Consider the following 19,570-nt stretch of genomic DNA (forward strand, 5'->3'; position numbering starts at 1 on the left):
CAAAAAGTCTGTTGACAATCAATTGGGATCTCAGGGCCTTGGGACAACTGGTCAAGGGATCTGGAGCACAAGTCATGTTCTCTTCTGTCCTGCCAGTTGCAGAGAATGATGGGGCAAGAAACAGGAAAATCAGGCAGATGAACACCTGGCTTTGAAACTGGTGTTACCAGCACAGTTTTGAGGTTTTGATCGTGGATTGGTTTATGTGACATCGAGCCTGCTGGCAACAACTGCCTACCTGTTCTCAAAGGGGAGATCTTAGGAGTTAGCAGGACTCCTTAAGAGAGCTTTAAACTAGACTTGAAGGGGGGACAGGGGCATAGCTGGGCTTAACAGAGATAAAGAATGGGAAGCGGAGTACTGTAGCAACCACAGAATTAGCAAAAGGAGTCCTAAGGGGGGATACTTTGGGCAAACACAAGCAGCCAAATACATAACCCAGGACAGGACTACGGGTTGTCCCTTTGCACCCCCCACTCAGATAGTGACATAAATCGAATACTTCTATATGGAAAATACTTCTAGGTAGAACCTGTACACCAGTGCAGTGTAGGAAACAAACAGGAGGAACTAGAGATCTGTGAGCAGCCACAGGGCTTTGATCTCACTGTGATTATGGAGATGTGGTAGGATAGCTGACATGACTGGAATGTTGTCATGAAGAGCCACAAGCTGTTTAGGAAAGATGGACCAGGAAGGCACGGTGATGGAATAACCCTCTGTGTGAGGCAGCACTTGAACTCTATCTTGGGATGGGTGATGAGCAAATCAAGAGCTTATGGGTGAGGATAAAAGGGCAGACTAGTGAGGGTGACATTGTGGGCGTTTGTTCCAAGCTGCTTGATCAGGAGGAGAAAGTGACTGAGGACTTCTACAGGCAGCTTGAAGCAGACTCAAGGTCACAGTCACTGGTTCTTGTAGGGGACATTAACCCTGACATCTGGATGAAACACAGCAAAGCACAAACAGTCCAGAAGGTTCCTGGAAAGCATTGATGACACCTCTCTGACACAGGTAGGGGAGGATCCCACAAGTAGTGCTGTGTTGTTCAACCTCATACTAACAAACAGGGAAGGCCTTGCTGGAGATGTGAAGGTTGGAGGCAGCCTTGGCTGTAGTGACCGTGAGCTTGTGGAGTTCAGTATTGGGCGAAGAGGAAGCAGGGCAGCAAGCAATCATGGACTTCAGGAGAGCTAGCTTTAGCTTCTTTAGGGATCTTCCTGAAAGTGTCCTGTGGGCCCAGCAGGATCCAGGGCAGCTGATTGATGTTCAAGGATTACTTCCTCCAGGCTTAAGAATGACACATCCTGATGAGCAAGAAATCAGGGAGGAGGAACATGAGACCCATGTGGATGAACAAGGAGCTCCTGTCACTGCTCAAGTGTAATCAGGAAATACACAGGATATGGAAGCAGGGTCAGGTCACTGGAATGAATGTAGAGAGGTTGTCAGAGTAGGTAGAAATGAGATAAGGAAGACCAAGGTCCATCTGGAGTTTAATCTGGCCAAGGATGTCAAGGTCAACAAGACAGGCTTCTTACATCATACATCAATGAGAAAGGGAGAACAAAGGATAACGTGAGCCCATCACTAAATGGACAGTGACACTGGTGACAGAGGATGCAGAGAAGGCAGAGTTACCAAACGCCTTCTTCGTGTTGGTCTTCACTGACAGGACCAGCCCTCAGGAATCTCTGACCCAGGAGACCAGGGTAGAGGAATGTTGAAAGGAGTTTCCTGTGGTCAAGGAGGATTGGGTTAGAGAACACCTACACAAACTTGGCATCCACAAATCCACGGGCCCTGATGGGATGCATCCCCGAGTGCTGAGAGAGCTGGCAGATACCATAGCGAGGCCACTCGTGATAACCTTTGAAAGGTCGTGGTGATCAGGAGAGGTGCCTGAGGACGGGAAGAAAGCAAGTGTCACCCTGGTCTTCAAGGAGGAAGGTGCAGAGGACTACTGACCACCTCAATCCCTGGAAAGGTGATGGAACACCTCATTTTGGAGGCCATCTCTACCCACATGGATGAAAAAAAGGTGATCATGAGTAGTCATCATGGATTCACTAACAGTAAATTGTTCTTAACAAACCCGATTACCTTCTACAATAGACAGCTACCTGGATGGATGAGAGGAGAGCAGTGGATATTGTTGACCTTGACTTCAGCAAGACTTTTGACTGTTTCTCACAACATCCTCTTAGGCAAACTCAGGAAGTGTGAACAGTATGAGAGGACAGTGAGGTGGATTGAGAACTGGCTGAACGCAGATCCCAGAATGTCATAATCAGTGGTACGGGGTCTTGTTGGAGGCCTGTCACTAGTGGTGTCCCCCAAGGTTCAATACTGGGCTGAGTATTGTTTAACTTGTTCATCAGTGACTTGGATGAAGAGGCAGATGCCTCCTCAGAAAGTTCGCTGGTGATACAAAGCTGGGAGGAGTGGCCAGTACCCCAGAGGGCTGTGCAGCCCTTTGGAAGGACCTCGACAGGTTGGAGAGCTGGGCAGAGAATAACCTGAAATTCGAGCAAAGGCAAAGGCACGGTCCTGCACCTGGTTGGGGGCCAACGTGCTGGAGGCTGGAGCAGAGGACCTTCTGTGGTCCCTTTCAACCTGACCCATTCTGTGTGTCAGTGATCCTGTGAAACCTAAGGATAATGTATGTTAAATTACAGATTAAGTGTGTAGATAATGTGCATTTTTATCTTTTGCAAGATAAAAAAATAGATCTGTAACCACAGATTTTTCTCACGTGCTCATTTGGTGAATTCATTGGATTATTGACAGCCTAGCACACACTAATGTGATCCGGGTTTTTTTTGCCCAGAAAACATGAGAATGTCACTACATTTTGATGGATATTTGCTTTCGCTTTCTTAGTTTTTCAGACCTTGCTCTTCTAAAATAGCAGGTCACAGTTTTTAAGCTTACTAGTCCTTGTCCTTACCAGCTTTTTGGACTACATGCTGTGTTTTATTCAGAAGCTGCCTTTCACTGGTAATTAAGAGGCAAATGAATAAATAGGTGGTTTGAAAATAGCATAAATGCCAATTACACTTACTACTTAAAACTCAGGGTTTTTTTGTAGTGGAATTGCTTTTTTCAAATGGATTTGAAAAGTCTCTACACTTAACAAGGAAAAAATGTGCTGGTATAAACCAGCACATATGTACATCTACGCAGCTGTGTAAGGTGAGAAAATGTCTGAAGTGTGCAGAGATTTCAGACTGAAATAAGGATCTTCAAATACTCTCGCTGTTGTTTTTTAGTGGGCTAAAAAGAAGCATATTTGTGTGAATGAGTTGTGAAAAATCACTGAACAGCTTAAAAGATATAGGAATTTTTAAGTCAATTTAGTTTCTGAAATAAAGTTGCCATATCTCTTGAAGGAGTGTTTTTTATTAACATTCATTGTGCTATATAAATGGCATATTTGTATGGATATATTTATGGATCTAGATCTTGAATAGTATTAGCATAAATTTATTTTGGTTACATTAGTTGTTCGATCCTTGTATGGGAGAGTGACTTAAGGGTTCAACTTGATGATCAGTATAGGTCTCTTCTAACTCAGAATATTCTGTGAAATCTGTGAAATACAACTTTATTTTTATATTTTACATTAATTTAGTTTTTTAGCACAAGCTTTTTTGTTTGCTGAAGTCGATTTGGAGTTGTTTTAATTCAAGTATGAACCCTTCCTAGAGTTTTTGTATTGGAGAAAGCTCTCTCATGAAGTTGGCCAGTACCAGCCTTAGATTTTGACCTGTTTGGCAGAACTGGTTGGTCTTGACCTCTCTTGAAAGAGTGTGTGAAGTAAGTATTAGTAAATAACTCATCTTTTATTTATTTATTTATTTATTTATTCCAATTTTATTTTCTCTTTAGGGGGATCACTGAAGCTCGTTTTGTTTATGTCTTTGTTCTTGGCATAGTCTTCACTGGCACTAAAGATTTACTAAAGTCACAGGTTATTTCTGCAGACTCCAGCATGAAGAGCACAGGATTGTGGGAAGTATATAGCGGATTGGTTCTACTAGCAGCCCTTCTATTTAGACCTCACAATTTACCAGTCTTGGTGTTTTGCCTGCTGATTCAGACAATGATGACAAAATACATTTGGAGACCTTTGAAATTTGATGCGGCACAGATTACTATCATGCACTACTGGTTTGGCCAAGCTTTCTTCTATTTTCAGGTAAGCTGAATACTCTCCGTGCTGCAGAGGTGGGAGCTGGAATAGTTTTTCAAAGAAATATTGCCCATTGTAAATAAAATGCTACCTAAATATTAGGGTGGAAGAGTTTACTGAGTTCTCAGAAGGGTTTAATTTCTAATTGTTTTATTAATGTTTTGGTTTTAGAACCAGGAAAAGATGCATACCTTGATGTCTAATCCTCAAAACAGATTTCCAAAAGTGTTGCAAGGATCAGATACCTATACTAGCATGATTTTGGTCTGTTAATGGGCCTCATAAATACTACTCAGGTGATAATTAATTAAAAAATATCATCTGAGTTGATTAATACCGAGAAAAGGCAGATCGCTATTTGTCACTGATTCTTGAGCATTACAAGCCTTTGGTTGCATCAAAATAGATATACATACAGTTTAAGACTGTGGCATGTAGTATCTCTCATATCAGAACTAGTTTTCTTTGTTATTATATCAAATTGTATCTTCTCTCCTGAGGAGCCTTACTGATTTCAATAACATAGTTGTCTGCATCGCAAATAAAGTTGAAATTCCACAAAAACGTTCCTTAGCGTGGAAGGAAAGGAATTTTAGCATTGGACAGGATCTTTCTCCTTCTAGTAGCATTGGAAACAGTGTAGCAGGCTATCTAAAGTTAAGTTTGTGAGGTTGGGAATCAGGTTTTTTCTGGTTTAGGAGGAGAGGTTTTCTGATTTGTCACGAAAGTTCAAGGTGAGGCCTGTGTTGACTTTGCTTCTAAGGCATGGCTGGGGATGTTAAAACTGTGGTCAAGCTTAGGGTATGTCCTACTCCGTATCTACAGGCTGAGGATTGGCTTGACTTTGCTCTGGGAGTACATGTGCAGATAGCATATTGCTGATGCAGGCAAGATCGTCGTGGTTCTTCCCTTCCTGCCCAGTTTTCCTGCTCAGAGGATGTAACATTTACTGGTTGAATGGCTTTTGCACGCTTTGAGTGTTACTGTTCACCAGTCAGCTTTGATTATGGTCTTCTGAGAGCAGCTCTTAGTGTGGCTGGCAGGAGGCTGAAGAGAGGGCCCTCTCAGTACTGAGGTACCAAGTGAAAACAGCTGCCAGAAATTTAATGGTGGGTAGACTGGGAAGGCCGGGAAAAAAATCCAAGTTATGGAAAAGGGACAATAAAGAATGTTATGAATATTTTTGTAAAGCAATCCATTTTCAGTGACGCTGAATTCTTGGTACACTTGGCTGAGAATTTCAAAGAACCGTGAAATTACAGGAGAGTTGAGGCTGGAAGATGCCTCTGGAGATCATTCAGTCCAACCTCCCTTCGTCTAAGAGCAGGTCAAATAGATCAGGTTGGTCTGGACTATGTCCACTCCCTATTTTAAATATCTGAAAGGATGAAGACTCTGCAAGCTCTCAGGGCAGTTGGTCCCAGTGCTTGACCAGCCTAGCTATTAAAAAAGCCTTTTTTGATGTTTAAACAGAACTTCTTATATTTCAGTTTGTGTGTGTTGTTTTTTATCCTTTTGCTAGTCACTCTTGAGTGACTTAAAAGGTCAGAGTCTGACTGCATTTTCTGTACTACCCCCTCATCAGGTATTTATACACATTGTTATGATCCCTGCTGAGCTTTCTTCTCTTGAGAGTAAACATACCCAGCTCTTCTAAATAGTTGTTTGTATTACAGATGCTTTCTAACCATCATCAGTTTTGTGTAATGCTTCAGTGGACTTTTTCCAGTACACCCATGGCTTTCTTGTGGTGGCAAGCTCAGAACTGAACCCAGGCACCCATATGTGATATGGCTTAGTAGAAGGAATAGAGTATCTCCCTCAACCAGCTAGTGAGGCTCTCCCTAATGTAGTCTCAGGTGCTGTAGGTCTTTGCGCAAAGGGCAAATGACTGGGTGATCTCTTCCAGGTTTCTTTCCGTACAGTTAGTTCCCAGTGTGAGGAAAGGCATAGTTTTATTCCTCCCCAAGTGTTGGATTTGATATTTCCCTTTGCTGAACTTCACGAATTTCTTGTCAGTCCATTTCTCTAGTCAGTCAGGGAGTCTCTGAGTGGCAGCAGGCCCATTTGCAGAGCCATCTGCTGTATCAACCACTCCTCCCAGTTATGTATTGTGGGCAGACTTCCTGAGGGGACACTGTGCCCCATTGTCCAGGTAATTAGTGAAGATGTTAAACAGTATCAGCCCCACTGTCAGTCCTTGTGGTTCATTGCTAGTGGTTGGCTTCCAAGTGGACTTCGTGCTGCTGATGGCAACCCTGTGAGCTCAGTATTTGATCAATTGGAAGTCCACCTGACTGTCCACTTTCCTAGCCTGGACTGCATCAGTTTGTCCATGGGGATGTGATGAGAGACGGTCTTAAAAGCTCTTGTGAGGGGAAAGTACATTAGATACATGTAGCCCATGTATGTGCAGCCATGGCATGATGGAATAGAAAATAAGGACTTCTTGAAAAAATAGTTTTGTTGTGGAAGTGTAATGTAGCAGGCTAAATTTTGTGTCTTCTCTAATCTAAGTGATGCCAAAAATTTGGGAATAACTTTTCTGGAAGAATTTCCTGAACTTTGGAACAGCTGTACACCTTTTCCAGAAATGAGCTATTAGAGCTGTCAGGAGCTTGATATGTCTTTCCAAATTTTCATCTTTGCATATGCCAAAGGAGTTTTTCTACACCAATAAAACTGTATTTATGCAAGACCAGTAGATGGTAACAGATCTGATAGCACATGCTATGGTTTTTTAGTGGTCTTATACTGGTGTTAGTGGGAAGATGGAAATTTATTTTAAGATTTTTATTTTTCATCATTAATACTTTGCACCTTCCAATGCCCTTGCAATTGAGGATTTCTTTGGTTTTTAGAAGGCAGAAAGAAGCGATTTTCATTTTACTTGGCTACAGATTGTGTTCTTGGATATCCTGCAGCTTCAGAGCATCCTCCCAGGCCCCCTCACACTGTTGGAAATTTTGGCATTTCCTCTAGAAGTGTTTCCTTTGGAGATAATAACTTCCAGTGTGATACAGATTTCAGCAAACTTTGGGATGTTTTAAAAATTAGCTCTGACAAGGAAATTTCTTGCTCATAGTCTGCTGCTGAATTGCAGCATCCAAACCTCAGAAATGAGAAATTCTCCATTGCTTTGTTGCGAGCCAGATTTCTAGGTGGGTCTTTTTGCATCTCCTGTAAGACCTGGTGAATAACTTGGGTGATAGTTACTTATCAAAACTTCTGGTAGAAGCAGACCAAAGCTTTTGTCCCCGTGTTGTTTACCGCGTTGGCTTATATGAAATAGAGCAGACCCAGATAAGAAGCTGCCTTTTTGTGTCCCATCACATGCCTGTAAATTCCAGCTTTGAAGAGAGATTTGACATCATTGGCATAAGTGAAACCTGGTGGGATGAGACCTGTGACTGGAGTGCCCTGTTGGTTGGTTCCAGGCTCTTCAGGAGGGACAGGCAGGGCAGAAGAGGCAGAAGGGTGGCACTGTGTGTAGTAGAAAGGTCAGGATGATGGAGCTCACAGCTGGCAGTGGCACAGTTGGGAACCTCTGGGTAAGAATCAAGAGGCAAACAAATAATGCAAATGTCATTGTGGGAGCCTGCCACAGACCTCCCAGCCAGCATGATGATGCTGATGAATTACTCTTTGAGGGACTAAGGGACACTTCCAAGTCAACTGCCCCTGTCCTTAGGGGGGACTTCAACTTCCCAGAAATTAACTGGGAGTGTCACACAGCTGGTACAACTAGTGGGATTCTGCAGGGCTCCATCTTAGGCCCTGTGCTCTTCAGCATCTTCATAAATGGTTCAAATGCAGGACTGGAAGGGATCCTGAGCAAGACTGCAGATGACACAAAACTGGGTGGAGCTGTTCACTCCCTTGGAGGCAGGGAGGCCCTGCAGAGAAACCTGGACAAATCAGGACTAGGCAATCACCAACCATATGAAGTTCAATGAGGGGAAGTGCCGATTCTGCACCTGGGATGGGGCAACCCTGGATGTTTGTACAGACTGGGGAATGAGAGGCTGGAAAGCAGTGCCAGGAAAGGGACCTGGGGGTCCTGGTCTATGGCAAATTGAATCTGAGTCAGCAGTGCCCTGGCAGCCAGGAGGGCCAACCCTGCATCACCAGCCGGTCGAGGGAGGGGATTGTCCTGCTCTGCTCTGACCTGGGGCAGTGTCACCTTTGAATATTGTGGCAGTTTTGGGCACTGCAATGTAAGAAAGATATTAAGCCATTAGAGAGTGGTCCAAAGGAGGGCAGTGAAGATGGTGAAGGGCCTTGAGGGGAAACCGTGTGAGGAGCGGCTGAGGGCACTTGGTGTGTTCAGCTGGAGAAGAGGAGACTGAGGGGAGAGCTCATTGCAGTTACAACTTCCTTGGGAGGGGAAGAGGAGGGGCAGGCACTGATCTCTTCTCTGTGGTGACCAGTGACAGGACCTGAGGGAATGGCCTGAAATTGTGTCAGGGGAGGTTTAGGTTGATATTAGGAAAAGGTTCTTCCCCCAAAGAGTGGTTGGGCACTGAACAGGCTCCCCAGGGCAGTGATCACAGCACCAAGCCTGACAGAGTTCAAGAGGTGTTTGGATGATACTCTCAGGCACATAGTGTGACTCTTGGGGATGGTCCTGTGCAGAGTTAAGGTTGGACTCGATGGTCCTTGTGGGTCCCTTCCAACTCAGTGTATTCTGTGACCTGTGTGATTAAGCAACAGCTTAGCAAAAATTCTGAAAAGTTCTTAACTCTCTTTAGCATAGGACTTTTTATAAATTTATCCATTTTAGAACATGCCAACAGTCTTTTACAAAAAATTACTTTTTGTGTCTGTCTACTAAGGTGTGTGTGTGCAGTCACCATTCCCAAGACTGATTAAAATGGCAAACAAATTGTAGTAGAAGAGAAAGAAGAATTGTGATTGGGGCCTTACTTCTCTATTTTCTCTCTTTATTTCTCTTTTTTTTTTTCTATTTTCAGAACATCTTAGAGATGTTTCAGAAATAGAGAAATCAATTCTGCTAAAGGAAAAAGTGCTTTTAAGAGTCCAGACAGATGGGATTTTCTTTCACACCCCCTGTTCCTTAGAGAACAAGTTTTCAGTTGTCTTTTAAAAGTGTTGTAAGTACATTTACATTAGATGCCCTTTTTAGGATGGAGATTAAGAGTTTGACCAAAACACCAATCTTCGGATGTTGCCTTTGTTCTTTTATTCTCTGACAAAAAAACTGTTCTGAAGGCATGGAAAGAAACAAATTAAATCATACAAGGCTTAGAGGGACAGGTTTTTTTGCTGTTCACAATTGAAATCAGTTATCTGATGTACAAAATATTAGCAGAGAAAAGCAGAATGGTTGAGCTGGTCGTTCATAAAATTACAGAGGTAACAAAGGCCCCTCAGAATCTGATTAATGCTCTCTCTTCATTTGGTAAATTTCTCTCAATTTATTCTTAGAATAGCTTTTCCAGTCTGGGACTGTAGATCCAAGAATAGAAGAAGCTTCCTCCAGAAACTATTTTGATTTCATGACCTTTTTACATTGTTTTGCTCGGTATGCAGCATTCTGATCTGAACTAACAGGTAAAATTAAAAAGCTGACAACCTTAAAAAACCTCACTGCCTATTAATTGGGATTTTTTTATATATATACTTTTAAGTTTCTTGTTCCCTTTCCTTTGAGTTCAGAATGACTTGTTGCAAGGGAAAAACTGCTCAGTTTGTGTAGCTTAAAGTCAGGATTGAAGTGTCTTATTGTTTTATTAATGACACATTAATTATCTGACAATTATATGTTGATAATTAACTGTTAGTTACTGAACTGTAGATGCAGGATCCATATCAGATATACAACAGGTGAACGTTTACCAGTTTCTGCGCCATTTTCTATACCTATTTTGGAAAAAAAATCTATCCCCTGCACTGGGACTTCCCTCTCCCAAGCATATAGAGGTAACCTCCCCTTCAGGTGTGTTCCAAACAGTCTCTTCTCATGGCAATGCAGTTTTCCTGTTTGCTCAGACCTCTTGTGACAAATGCAGGCAGTCAAACTTTAAGTATTTATTGTATATCTCAGAAGTACCATAGGCAAATGACCTTGGGTGAAGCCATAGGTAATTTCATGTGGTTATGTATGTTTTCCAGCTTTTCCTTAACTTGGTGATGAGAGGTGGAACTCTGAAAGTATCCATGCTGGTTTAGTAACAGATTTTAATTGCTGGAATAAGCCATTTAATCTTTTACCTTGTGGGAAAACCAGGAAGGTGTTTGCTTGGTGAAGGCTTACAGATCCCCTCCTTAGTTCTGTGCCTTCCAGTGAAGTGACACTGTTCTTACTGAGTAAAGTGCAGCTGTCCCAGATTTAGCAGTTACCTGTCCTGTCCATGACCACGACCATGAGCACTGAGGTCTTACGTTTTGGATGACTGATTTTTGATGCTAGAATTCTAAGATGTGAAGGAAGCACAAATGTATTATTAGGTATTGTGTGCACTGCTGGCATAGATTTGAATTCTTCCCTGACTTTTTTCCCCCTCAAGTTTTGTGGTTCCTAGAGCTATCACTATGAAACTGACTGGGCTTGGAGTGGTGCTGGGGTTTTAATTTCCAGACAGGCATAAAGATCTAATGTACACATAAAAATGAGAGCAGGTTTATGGTTCAAGTACAAAAAATTGAAAACCACTGAAATTTGTTGTTGATGTCGATCAGATTGGATACTAAATTTAAACTGTGCTAGCTAAATGAGGCAGGAGAAGAAAAATATAAACTAAATATGAAGCACTTCCATCTGGAAATAGGAGAGAGATTTGTGCTTTTTGCACATGTCTTGATGTGATTAGGAAGAGAACGAGACTTCTTGCCCATGTTGCTGAGCCTTATTAAATCTCAGTAGACAAGGGGGTATGAAATGACAAAAGCAGTAACTCTGTCTTGCTGAGCGTGGAATGGAAGAGCTGGCCCTTTGAATATGATACTGGCTAAAAATAGCCCTGTTCAGGATAGCATATTTAATGAATGAGGCAGTGTTCTTCCAAAAGGATACTGTAGGGTCCTTCAAGACTTTATGGAAGTAGAGCTGTGAAAATCCTAAGTGTACAGAGTAAGCAAGGTTCATAGGAACAGATATTATTTTTCATTAACCAGCTGGTATAACTGATGAGCATGGGGTAAAAAATAAAGTGCATGGGTGTGGAAGCTAATTTTTAAATTTTGAATGTAAGTAGGAAAAAACACCCCAAATTAAGGGCAGGTTGAAAACAAATACTTTGATCTTACACTCAGTTTTGCATTCTATGCTTCATCTGTGTCAGGACCCTGATTGCATCTCTGTCTAGGAGTTTAGTTAGCAGAGTTCAGCGTCATCTCCTTCATAGGCAGGAGCTGTTGGGAAAAAAGCTAGAAGGGCCTGACACTACTTTGCTTTTTGGAACTGCTTTAATCTGATGCTTTACTGTCTGTGCTGTATCACAGCTGGGTAATCAGGTGTGTCTGTGCCTGTCTTGTACTTTCTTGATCCTGACCTAGACCTGGACCTGGTGGCTGGGCTTTTTGGCCTAATCTTGGACAGACTTGTAATCCCTGGATTGCATCTGGCCCTGATCACTGTCTCCAGATCCAGCCCTGACTTGGACATTGCCACTGCACAGTCCTGACTTTCTGCTCTCACCTGCCTTGTTTTCATGCTCATTTCACAGCTTACCTTCCCTTGCAGAACCAGCTGATCTTTTCCATTCTCTCACAATTTGAACTAAAACGCAAATTTATTGAACAGTTGTAACTTAAATGGGAAAACTACACATTATTTCATTTTTCCAGCCTTTTAGCAAGATTTTTGTGAATAGTAAGCCATGGAAAAGGTTACTCACATAGGTATAGTCTTTATGCTTGGAGGTTTTTAGAGATTGTCTGGATAAACTGCTGTGTTATTTATGTGGGACTGGGTAAAACCAATTTGTTTTTTAGTCTTGTTTTAGTAAGTAGGGTCTTTGCTTTTTTAACACTTTGTGCAAAATTTGAAGTTAAAAATACTCCAGTATTGTCAAAGATGTATTAAATTAATACATTTTGTCAGAATGCTTCTTGTTTATTAAGGTATTGAAAGCTCAAGAACCTCTTGATGAATTTTTCAATGAGCTTGAATGGTTGATTGTGTTCTCTTAAGCTCTTGAGTTGTCGTCCACATCTTGTCACTCATCAGTAACTTCTCAAAAGTATGCTGTATCTTTATCATTGCCACTTACCCTTCAAATGCAGTGAGAATAGAAACAAATGAGTTGATTGTTTCTCTTAACTAAAGCAGCTCCTAAAAAATCTATTTTGCAGCAAATGTGTCTTAAAAATATTTTCATTACCTTGGATGAAAGCTTATAAATGAACAAAAATTCCACATGTTTATTTATTAGTGTGGGTTTGTTCCCATCCTTAGTGCAGTATATCTGCAGAACAAGAGAAGGAAAATACAGTCTCAAAACCTTTAAGACTTGTTTATACTTTCTGGTGCTTTTTATCATTGGAAGAAAACAGAATAGGTTTGTACATTTTTAGAATCATTTATATCTAATTCATCTTGCCTCTAGGTAAAGAGATGGACTTAGTGATGTTTTCAAATGGCTTGTAGCTTTCTCTTGTTATGATTTCAAAGCATTGTAGGGTGAATTTACATTGGAAAGGACTCCAGAAGGCCCATAGTTCCATCCTGTTTTCAGAGCAATGTCAACTGTGAAGTTCAAACCAGATTGCTTGGGGTCTTGAAACCTGCAAGGGTCTGTCTGCAGACAGCAGAACCTTGGCATCCTGGGGAACCTCCTCCTCCCACTACATGTGAGAAAGAGCAAGAATAAATGCAGTGCTGCAGTGCATGTCACTGGTCCTGCAGAACAGGGCACAAAGAGTTACTCCCCTTGGGGAGGCAGTGAGGGCAAGAAGAAACCAGGAAGGAGCAGTGCTCTCTGCCCTTCTCCTCAACTCACTGAGTTCCTTCTACACCGAGTGCACTCCCTCTGTCTTTGACTTCGTTTAAAATGATGTAGGTATAGAACAAGGTGGAGTAAGCAGTGTTAAAGAGATGTTTCAGCTCTTCGTGGCATGAGCATGATCTCCTGATGTCTCAGCTTTTCTACCCTGCACACATCATGCAGAGAAGGAGGGAAGTGAAAAATAAGTTGTGGTGGGGAAAAGACCTGATGTTGTGGACAGGCACGGGGGAAAAGAAGGCAGATTCTCTCCCTACCTGTCCCTGTCAAACCTTCGTTCATTGAGGAGCAGCACCCTGCCCTGCTTTCAAAGTGCTGCACTTGACCTTTCTGCTCTTGCCATGACCTCAGTCTATACCCCTTAAACCTGAAGAGTAGCCTTAATTTACAGCTTTCTTTTCCAATCTCATCCTACACATTCTAGGGCACAGATACGCCTTTTCTTTAGCTGCTCATCATTAGTTATTCTTTGCTCTGTTCCTGTCATTGCTTAAAATTACACTAAATGCATAACAGTAATTTATTACACTGGTGCAGTGGAGCAGTAATTTACTACAGTGGTGCATGATGAAAGACAAAATGAGGAAGACTGACGGTCATAAGTGAAGATTTTTCTGCTGCATGATATCTTTGTAAAATTCATACCTTACTGCCCTCTTTACAGCTTCAGACTCCCCTTACATGTTGTGAGGACATCTTCATGGTAGGATCCACGAGGACAGTGACTACTTATAATGAACTCTGAAGGGTTCTGTCAACATGGATGGCTTTCTCCTCTTAGACTTTAGAGCTGTTTCAGGAACAGTTTTTTTCTTTTTGCTGTCACTGGTGCCTGCTTAGTTATGTACCTGAAAAACTACCTATTTTTGGTGCTTTTTCGTGCGCTCTGGACTCTGTGGCAGATGTGTGTATGATGGGGTAACTGGCCATTCTGCCTTAATCACAGGGTGTATTTGCTGCTTTAGGTATTTGAGTAAAGTTAAATACTTTTGGGATTTTCCGTCAAAAACAATTCCTTCAATTTTATATTATTCCTTGGTATTTAGTTGTTTTGATCACTGGAAAACTACATAAAATACACAAGTCTTGGTACTTTAATTGCTGTATGTTCCTTCTTTTTTCGTTTACTAGGTTTTAAATGTGTTTTATTGATGATTCAGACTATCTAGACTGACTTTTGGTCCATTTCAGTGCAGTCTTTTGTGGTATAACACTTGGGTAGCAGAGACCTTTCTAAATTTTCCTGTCTTAATCTGTTTACATGCAGACACTTGTGCCATGGGACAGGCAGGTGGGCGATGTAATGTTCCATTACAGCTCTAAATTAGAGTCCTGTTGTCTCTAAGGGCAAGAAATATTTATTTCCTGGTGTAATTTTAGGCAGCAGTCCTAAAATCTTGTGTTTGAAGCATGTGTGATGAAAAATGCTTTTTTTCATTAGTGCAACTGAAATCAGAAAGTGTAGGCGCTTTCTTTAGATTATTTTTAATGTAATTTATTAAACAATAGTCATGTTTATTTGCAGACAAAATATGCAAAATAGCATGCTGTTTATGCCTTCATTAGTGTGTAAATCCTAAATAAAAGCATTTGTTTGGTATGCTGTTTTATTAAAATTCAGATGTAAAGAATATAGCTGTACTCTAAAGTGGCTTAAAGAGTAAGTCTTTAAATGGCGCAACAATTAATATTATTCTAATGTATTCTAAATGTGTCTTTGGGGATATTTGAGTATTTGCAATTTTATCTCTGTTTTCAGGGAAATTCAAATGGCATTGCTACTGTGGATGTTTCAGCAGGTTTTGTGGGACTAGAAAGCTATGTGGAGATACCAGCTATCTTCCTTACGGCATTTGCAACATATGCGGGACCTTTTCTTTGGGCCATTCATCTGCTGTGCTACTTAAGTTCTGAAGTTACCAGGTAATCATGCTCTGAACTAAAGTAGTGCTCCTCTGTGTACTGCAGATATAAATACCATCCATAAAGTGTATGTTTTGTCAAAGAAATAGTTTTTGGTCACATAATTTTTTTTTTCCCCTTGGAAGTTAGTTTTCTATTAAGAAAATGCATGTTCTTTCTTAGGCATGAATTTGTATCACCTGACTCTTCCAGTTTCATTTTATTTGCAGAAGTTTTGCCCTGGGAATATGCATGTATGTTTCACTAATTTTTTTTCTCTGAATGCGTTCTCAGTTTGCTGTGCTAAATTACTTAAAATGTTATTACGTTTTGTTGTGACAGCATGTTCTGCCTAAAAACATTCTTCTCAGAACCTATTGAGTCAGAGACCCGTGAAAGACTTTTTAAAGGAATAGAATAGAATTCAGACTTAACTAACGTGGTGTTCTTTGACATAGTGACATGCAACGTTTTATGAATAAACCATACTTACAATATCGTATGTTACTGGTTATTTCAGTCATTTGTAGATAAAATATTTGTGCTTTGGGTATCTTGTGTGGCGGATAATTTAAAATGAGTTAGTGCTTCAGAGTTTTAAGAAGACAGTTGAAAAATGCCTGGTAATTTAAGAGTGTACATGTAAAATCCAATTGGACTCTCTAAAATTGTTTTTAACTCATCATTCAGGATACTCAAAGGGAGTGATGCAGAATGTTAAAATAGACAGAGGAGTTGTGAGTTCTTTATTGTATCCTGTCAATGCCAAAATTCAAAAACTTGATATATTTTCACAGAAATAACATTTGACAGTGACTAAATTCTTACTATCTCAGAGTCTTTTCTCTGTTATCTGTGGAATTGAAATGCATTTTTTTTAATTGATGAAGAAAATGTTGCAGTAGGATTGGCAGGTGGGATTTTTAGGCAGTATTCAGTTTATCACAGGTTTTTGCCTTATGCATTGTTATCCTCTGTAAATCTCTGAGTCCCTTTTATCTACAGTGTCATCCAGTCTCATCGTGTCAGTGCTTTTTGGGGTTTTTTGACTTTTGTCTTCTGCTTGTTTGTTTTGGGCTATGCCTTCACTGTGAACTTGTGTTGGCTGATGTGTGTTCATTAAAGGTGTAAGGAGATGGGATCCCCAGCTGATCCAGCTGCACTGTCTAGGGGGTTTTTGAGCCAACAGGGACCTGTTCTAACTGACTAAATCCCTGCACAGTCACTGTGTTCCATAGTTCTGTATTAACAGGCACCTTTAACAGGTATTCACAGTGATTAACCTTTATTGACTGCTTTGTCTGTCTGCTATATTGCTCTCTAAAGATGTCTAGCAACTCTGCTTGGTTGCTGTGGAATTATGCAGCCCAGTGCTGGGCCATTGTATTGCTCTAGTAATGCATTCCTTAGTGTAGATTGAGACTCACTCTGAGTCTGGCCTGAGGCCAGCTAGCTTGAAGTCATTTTTGGTCTTACATAGATTGGTGTGGTCTAAGTACTGGTGTTCTGGCTTCTGAAAGCCAGCCTTTTCTCTGTTCATTCTGGTATTTTTTTTGCTTCAGGAGGAGTAGATGGGGAATACACTAATTATTGATGTCTTGATCCTAAGAGACAAGAGATCCTTTTCTTGAATCTTCCTTACTGCCTGGTGACTTGACACCAGATTAAGTTTTAACTCTAACGCTCCTCAGTTTAGCTTTAGTTACTCCTTTGCTCCATCAATACATTTTTCTAGTATCCAAGCTCTTCAAGTTTTCTCTGTTCTTTCAACTCTCTTTAAGAAGGGTGCTCGTGTACATATAAAAAGTGCTGCCACTTGTCTTCTAGGAAATATGTAACCCATGAACCCGGGTATTGCTTGCATTCTATTAATGTCCTGTTTTTCCCAATTCTTTTATACCTCTGCCATACTTTGTTTAAAACAGTGCTGTATGGTTTCACTGTTCACAACCTTGTTCATGTTGTGTTGGGGTTTTTTTTAGCAGGCCCACTTTCCGTTCTTCACTATTACACTGTAGGTGCTTTGAAACTGACACTTTTTGCTTGTGCTTGGAGGACTCTGAGCACAGTAAACTGCTCATGCCATTGTCTGGGGAGGAAAGGGGAAAGAGTAAGAGTTCCCATAATTTAAAGAGCTGCAGTTTTAACGTTGTTTAAAACCTAGACTGCAGACTGTGATGAACACTAACATACAATGAAGAGAAAATGATACCATATAGCATGTTTTTTGAAAGCTCTTCTAACAAAATAATGAAAAACTTTCTGTAACAAAATCCTTATCTGTACTTGTTTAATATTGTTTCAAATAATATGCCTCTGTAGTAGTGTTGGTTGTTGTTCTGATGTTTTCTTGGTTGAATTTTTGCAGATTAAAAGCTCAGCTATTAGTGTTGCTAGGTACAGTGCTGGTTTAACCTGTGCTCAAGTGGGTAGCTACGGCCTATAATACCCACATCACTTATGTAAGTAGATTCCATTGAGCAGCTTGTGTCTGTAGCCATTTTTAAGATTCATTTGGGTCACTTGGTAAGGTTGTTTCCTCTATGAAACAGTGCACAAAAAATGGACTGGAATCTCTAGCTGCTGGGTCTTACTTAAATTGGTATGTTAATCTGCTCAAAACTTGGTCTGTATGCCTTCTGTTTTACTCTTATGCTTTGCCATTGCTGTCCAAATGATTGTCTCATTACCTTGTTGATATTCATTGGAACCAAAGCTGGAAATGCAGAAGGCAGAGGATCATTTGCTTCATGTGTTTTCTTAAATGTATGGGAGACTGAACTTCTTAAAAAAACTGCTAAATGCCATAGGATGTTCTTTATAAAAGCTTCTTGATAACTGTCTTATAAGCAATGTGCCTTGGTCAGTGAAATTCAAACCCTTTCCTTTTTAATGTGGTCCTGAGAGCAAGATGAAGATCCTTTCCCCACTTCCTCCAGATGGGAAGGTCTAAAAGAATCACTGCCCTCCTTTGTGGAGCATGCTGAGTGGGTCCCATTATATTGCCCCAGGATGTTGTCAGGATTCCTGACCCATCCTGGTACAGTCTTAGATGAATGGATGTCCCCAGAACCACTCAGCAGTGCCGTTCTTAGCAAAGAGCCTAGCATCCTGCAGGTTGACCTAGACAGGGAAAACTGACTTCAGGGCTATTTTTGTTTATTCCAGCCGCTTAGCAGAGCCCATGTAATTTACAGCTGCATCTGTTGTGTTGGCTTACCAAAGCTTCTTGATGAAGTTCTTTGAAGCTGAGTTCCATTGGGCATCACTGCCTAAGGGCAAGTACACATGTATACCTTTCCCACTTTCTTCATTTTGCATTTATGAAACCAGAGAATACTTGAGTCTGGAGTCCAGCCCTCCTGTCCAAAGGAAGGTCAGCTAGAGCCAATAGGGATACTCCAGGGCCTCCTTGAGCAACCTGTTCCAGTGTATGGCAACACTTGCAGTTAACCAGTTGTTTACTGGTGTTTAAGGGGAATTTGTTGTATATCAATTTATGTCCATTGACTTTCATCCTTTCACTGAGCACCAGTGAGAAGAGTCTCAGTACATCTTCTTCACCTCTGCCCATGAGACTTTTATGAATGGTGGTGAGAACCCTGCTGAGCTTACTCTACTCAAGGCTAAACAATCCCAGCTTTCTCAGCCTATGTCAGATGCTCCAATCCCTTAATCATCTTTGTGAGCTTTCAGTGGACTCACTTCAGTACACCCGTGTCTGTCTTGTACTGGGGAGCCCACAACTGGATCCAGAACTCCAGATGAGATCTCACCACTGCTTAGCAGAGAGGAAAGATCACCTTTCTCAACCTGTTGGCTCTGCTTTTCCAGCTGCAGCCCTGGGTTGTTTCATGGTAACATTGCTTGCTCATGCTCAGCTTTTTGTCCAGCAAGAGTAACATATGCCCTCTGCCAAGCTGCTTTCCGCATGGTCAACCCCAAGCCTGTTCTGGTGCATGGGTTTACTTTTCCCCAGGTGCAGAATTTGGCATCTCCCTTTGTTGAACTTCTTGAGTTTCTTACCAGTCCATTTCTGTAGCCTGTTGAGATGCCCCTGAGTGGCAGCAGACCCGTCTGCAGACCCACCTCCTGAACAGAGCACTCCTCCCAGTTCTGTGTTGTGTGCAGACTGGCTGAGGGGACACTCCGTCCCATCACCCAGGTCATTAATGAAGACATGAAATGGTATTGGCCCCAGTGTGACATCCTGTTGATCATTAGTGACTGGCCTCCAGGCGGACTTTGTGCGGTATCTCAATAATTTTCATTCCACCTGACTATCCACTTTTCCTAGCCTGGACTGCATCAGTTTGCCTGTGGGCATGCAGTGAGAGACATTAAGGTGGAAGTGCATTAGATACGTGTAGCTCATATATCTTTGGCCAGTATGGTAAGATGGAATAGAAGATAAGGAGGTTTTCAGATAATACATTTGCTTTGGAAATGTAGTTGGAAGTCCTTAAATAATTTGCTTCCATCTGATCAAACATGTGAAACTGTAAGA

General features: G+C 41.4%; 1 protein-coding gene across 6 annotated transcripts in view; it reads left to right on the plus strand.

The window, feature by feature from the left end:
• Window positions 1-19,570, plus strand: part of PIGG (phosphatidylinositol glycan anchor biosynthesis class G) — a 94,629-nt gene that overhangs the window by 48,945 nt on the left and 26,114 nt on the right. For 2 of the 6 annotated variants that reach the window (XM_051777470.1, XM_051777469.1), the window contains exons 11-12: window positions 3,892-4,201; window positions 14,921-15,084. The exons of 1 other annotated variant lie outside the window; for it this stretch is intronic. In XM_051777470.1, coding sequence (XP_051633430.1) covers window positions 3,892-4,201; window positions 14,921-15,084 — 474 coding nt within the window. Of the gene's footprint in view, window positions 1-3,891; window positions 4,202-9,168; window positions 9,310-14,920; window positions 15,085-19,570 lie in introns of those variants that run through there. 3 more of the 6 variants (XR_007902785.1, XR_007902786.1, XM_051777472.1) reach the window with 3 other exon arrangements.

The sequence above is a fragment of the Manacus candei genome, unplaced genomic scaffold (genome assembly GCF_025592945.1).
Source record: "Manacus candei isolate 608988 ecotype Guabito, Panama unplaced genomic scaffold, ASM2559294v1 h1tg000010l, whole genome shotgun sequence".
Lineage (NCBI taxonomy): Eukaryota > Metazoa > Chordata > Aves > Passeriformes > Pipridae > Manacus > Manacus candei.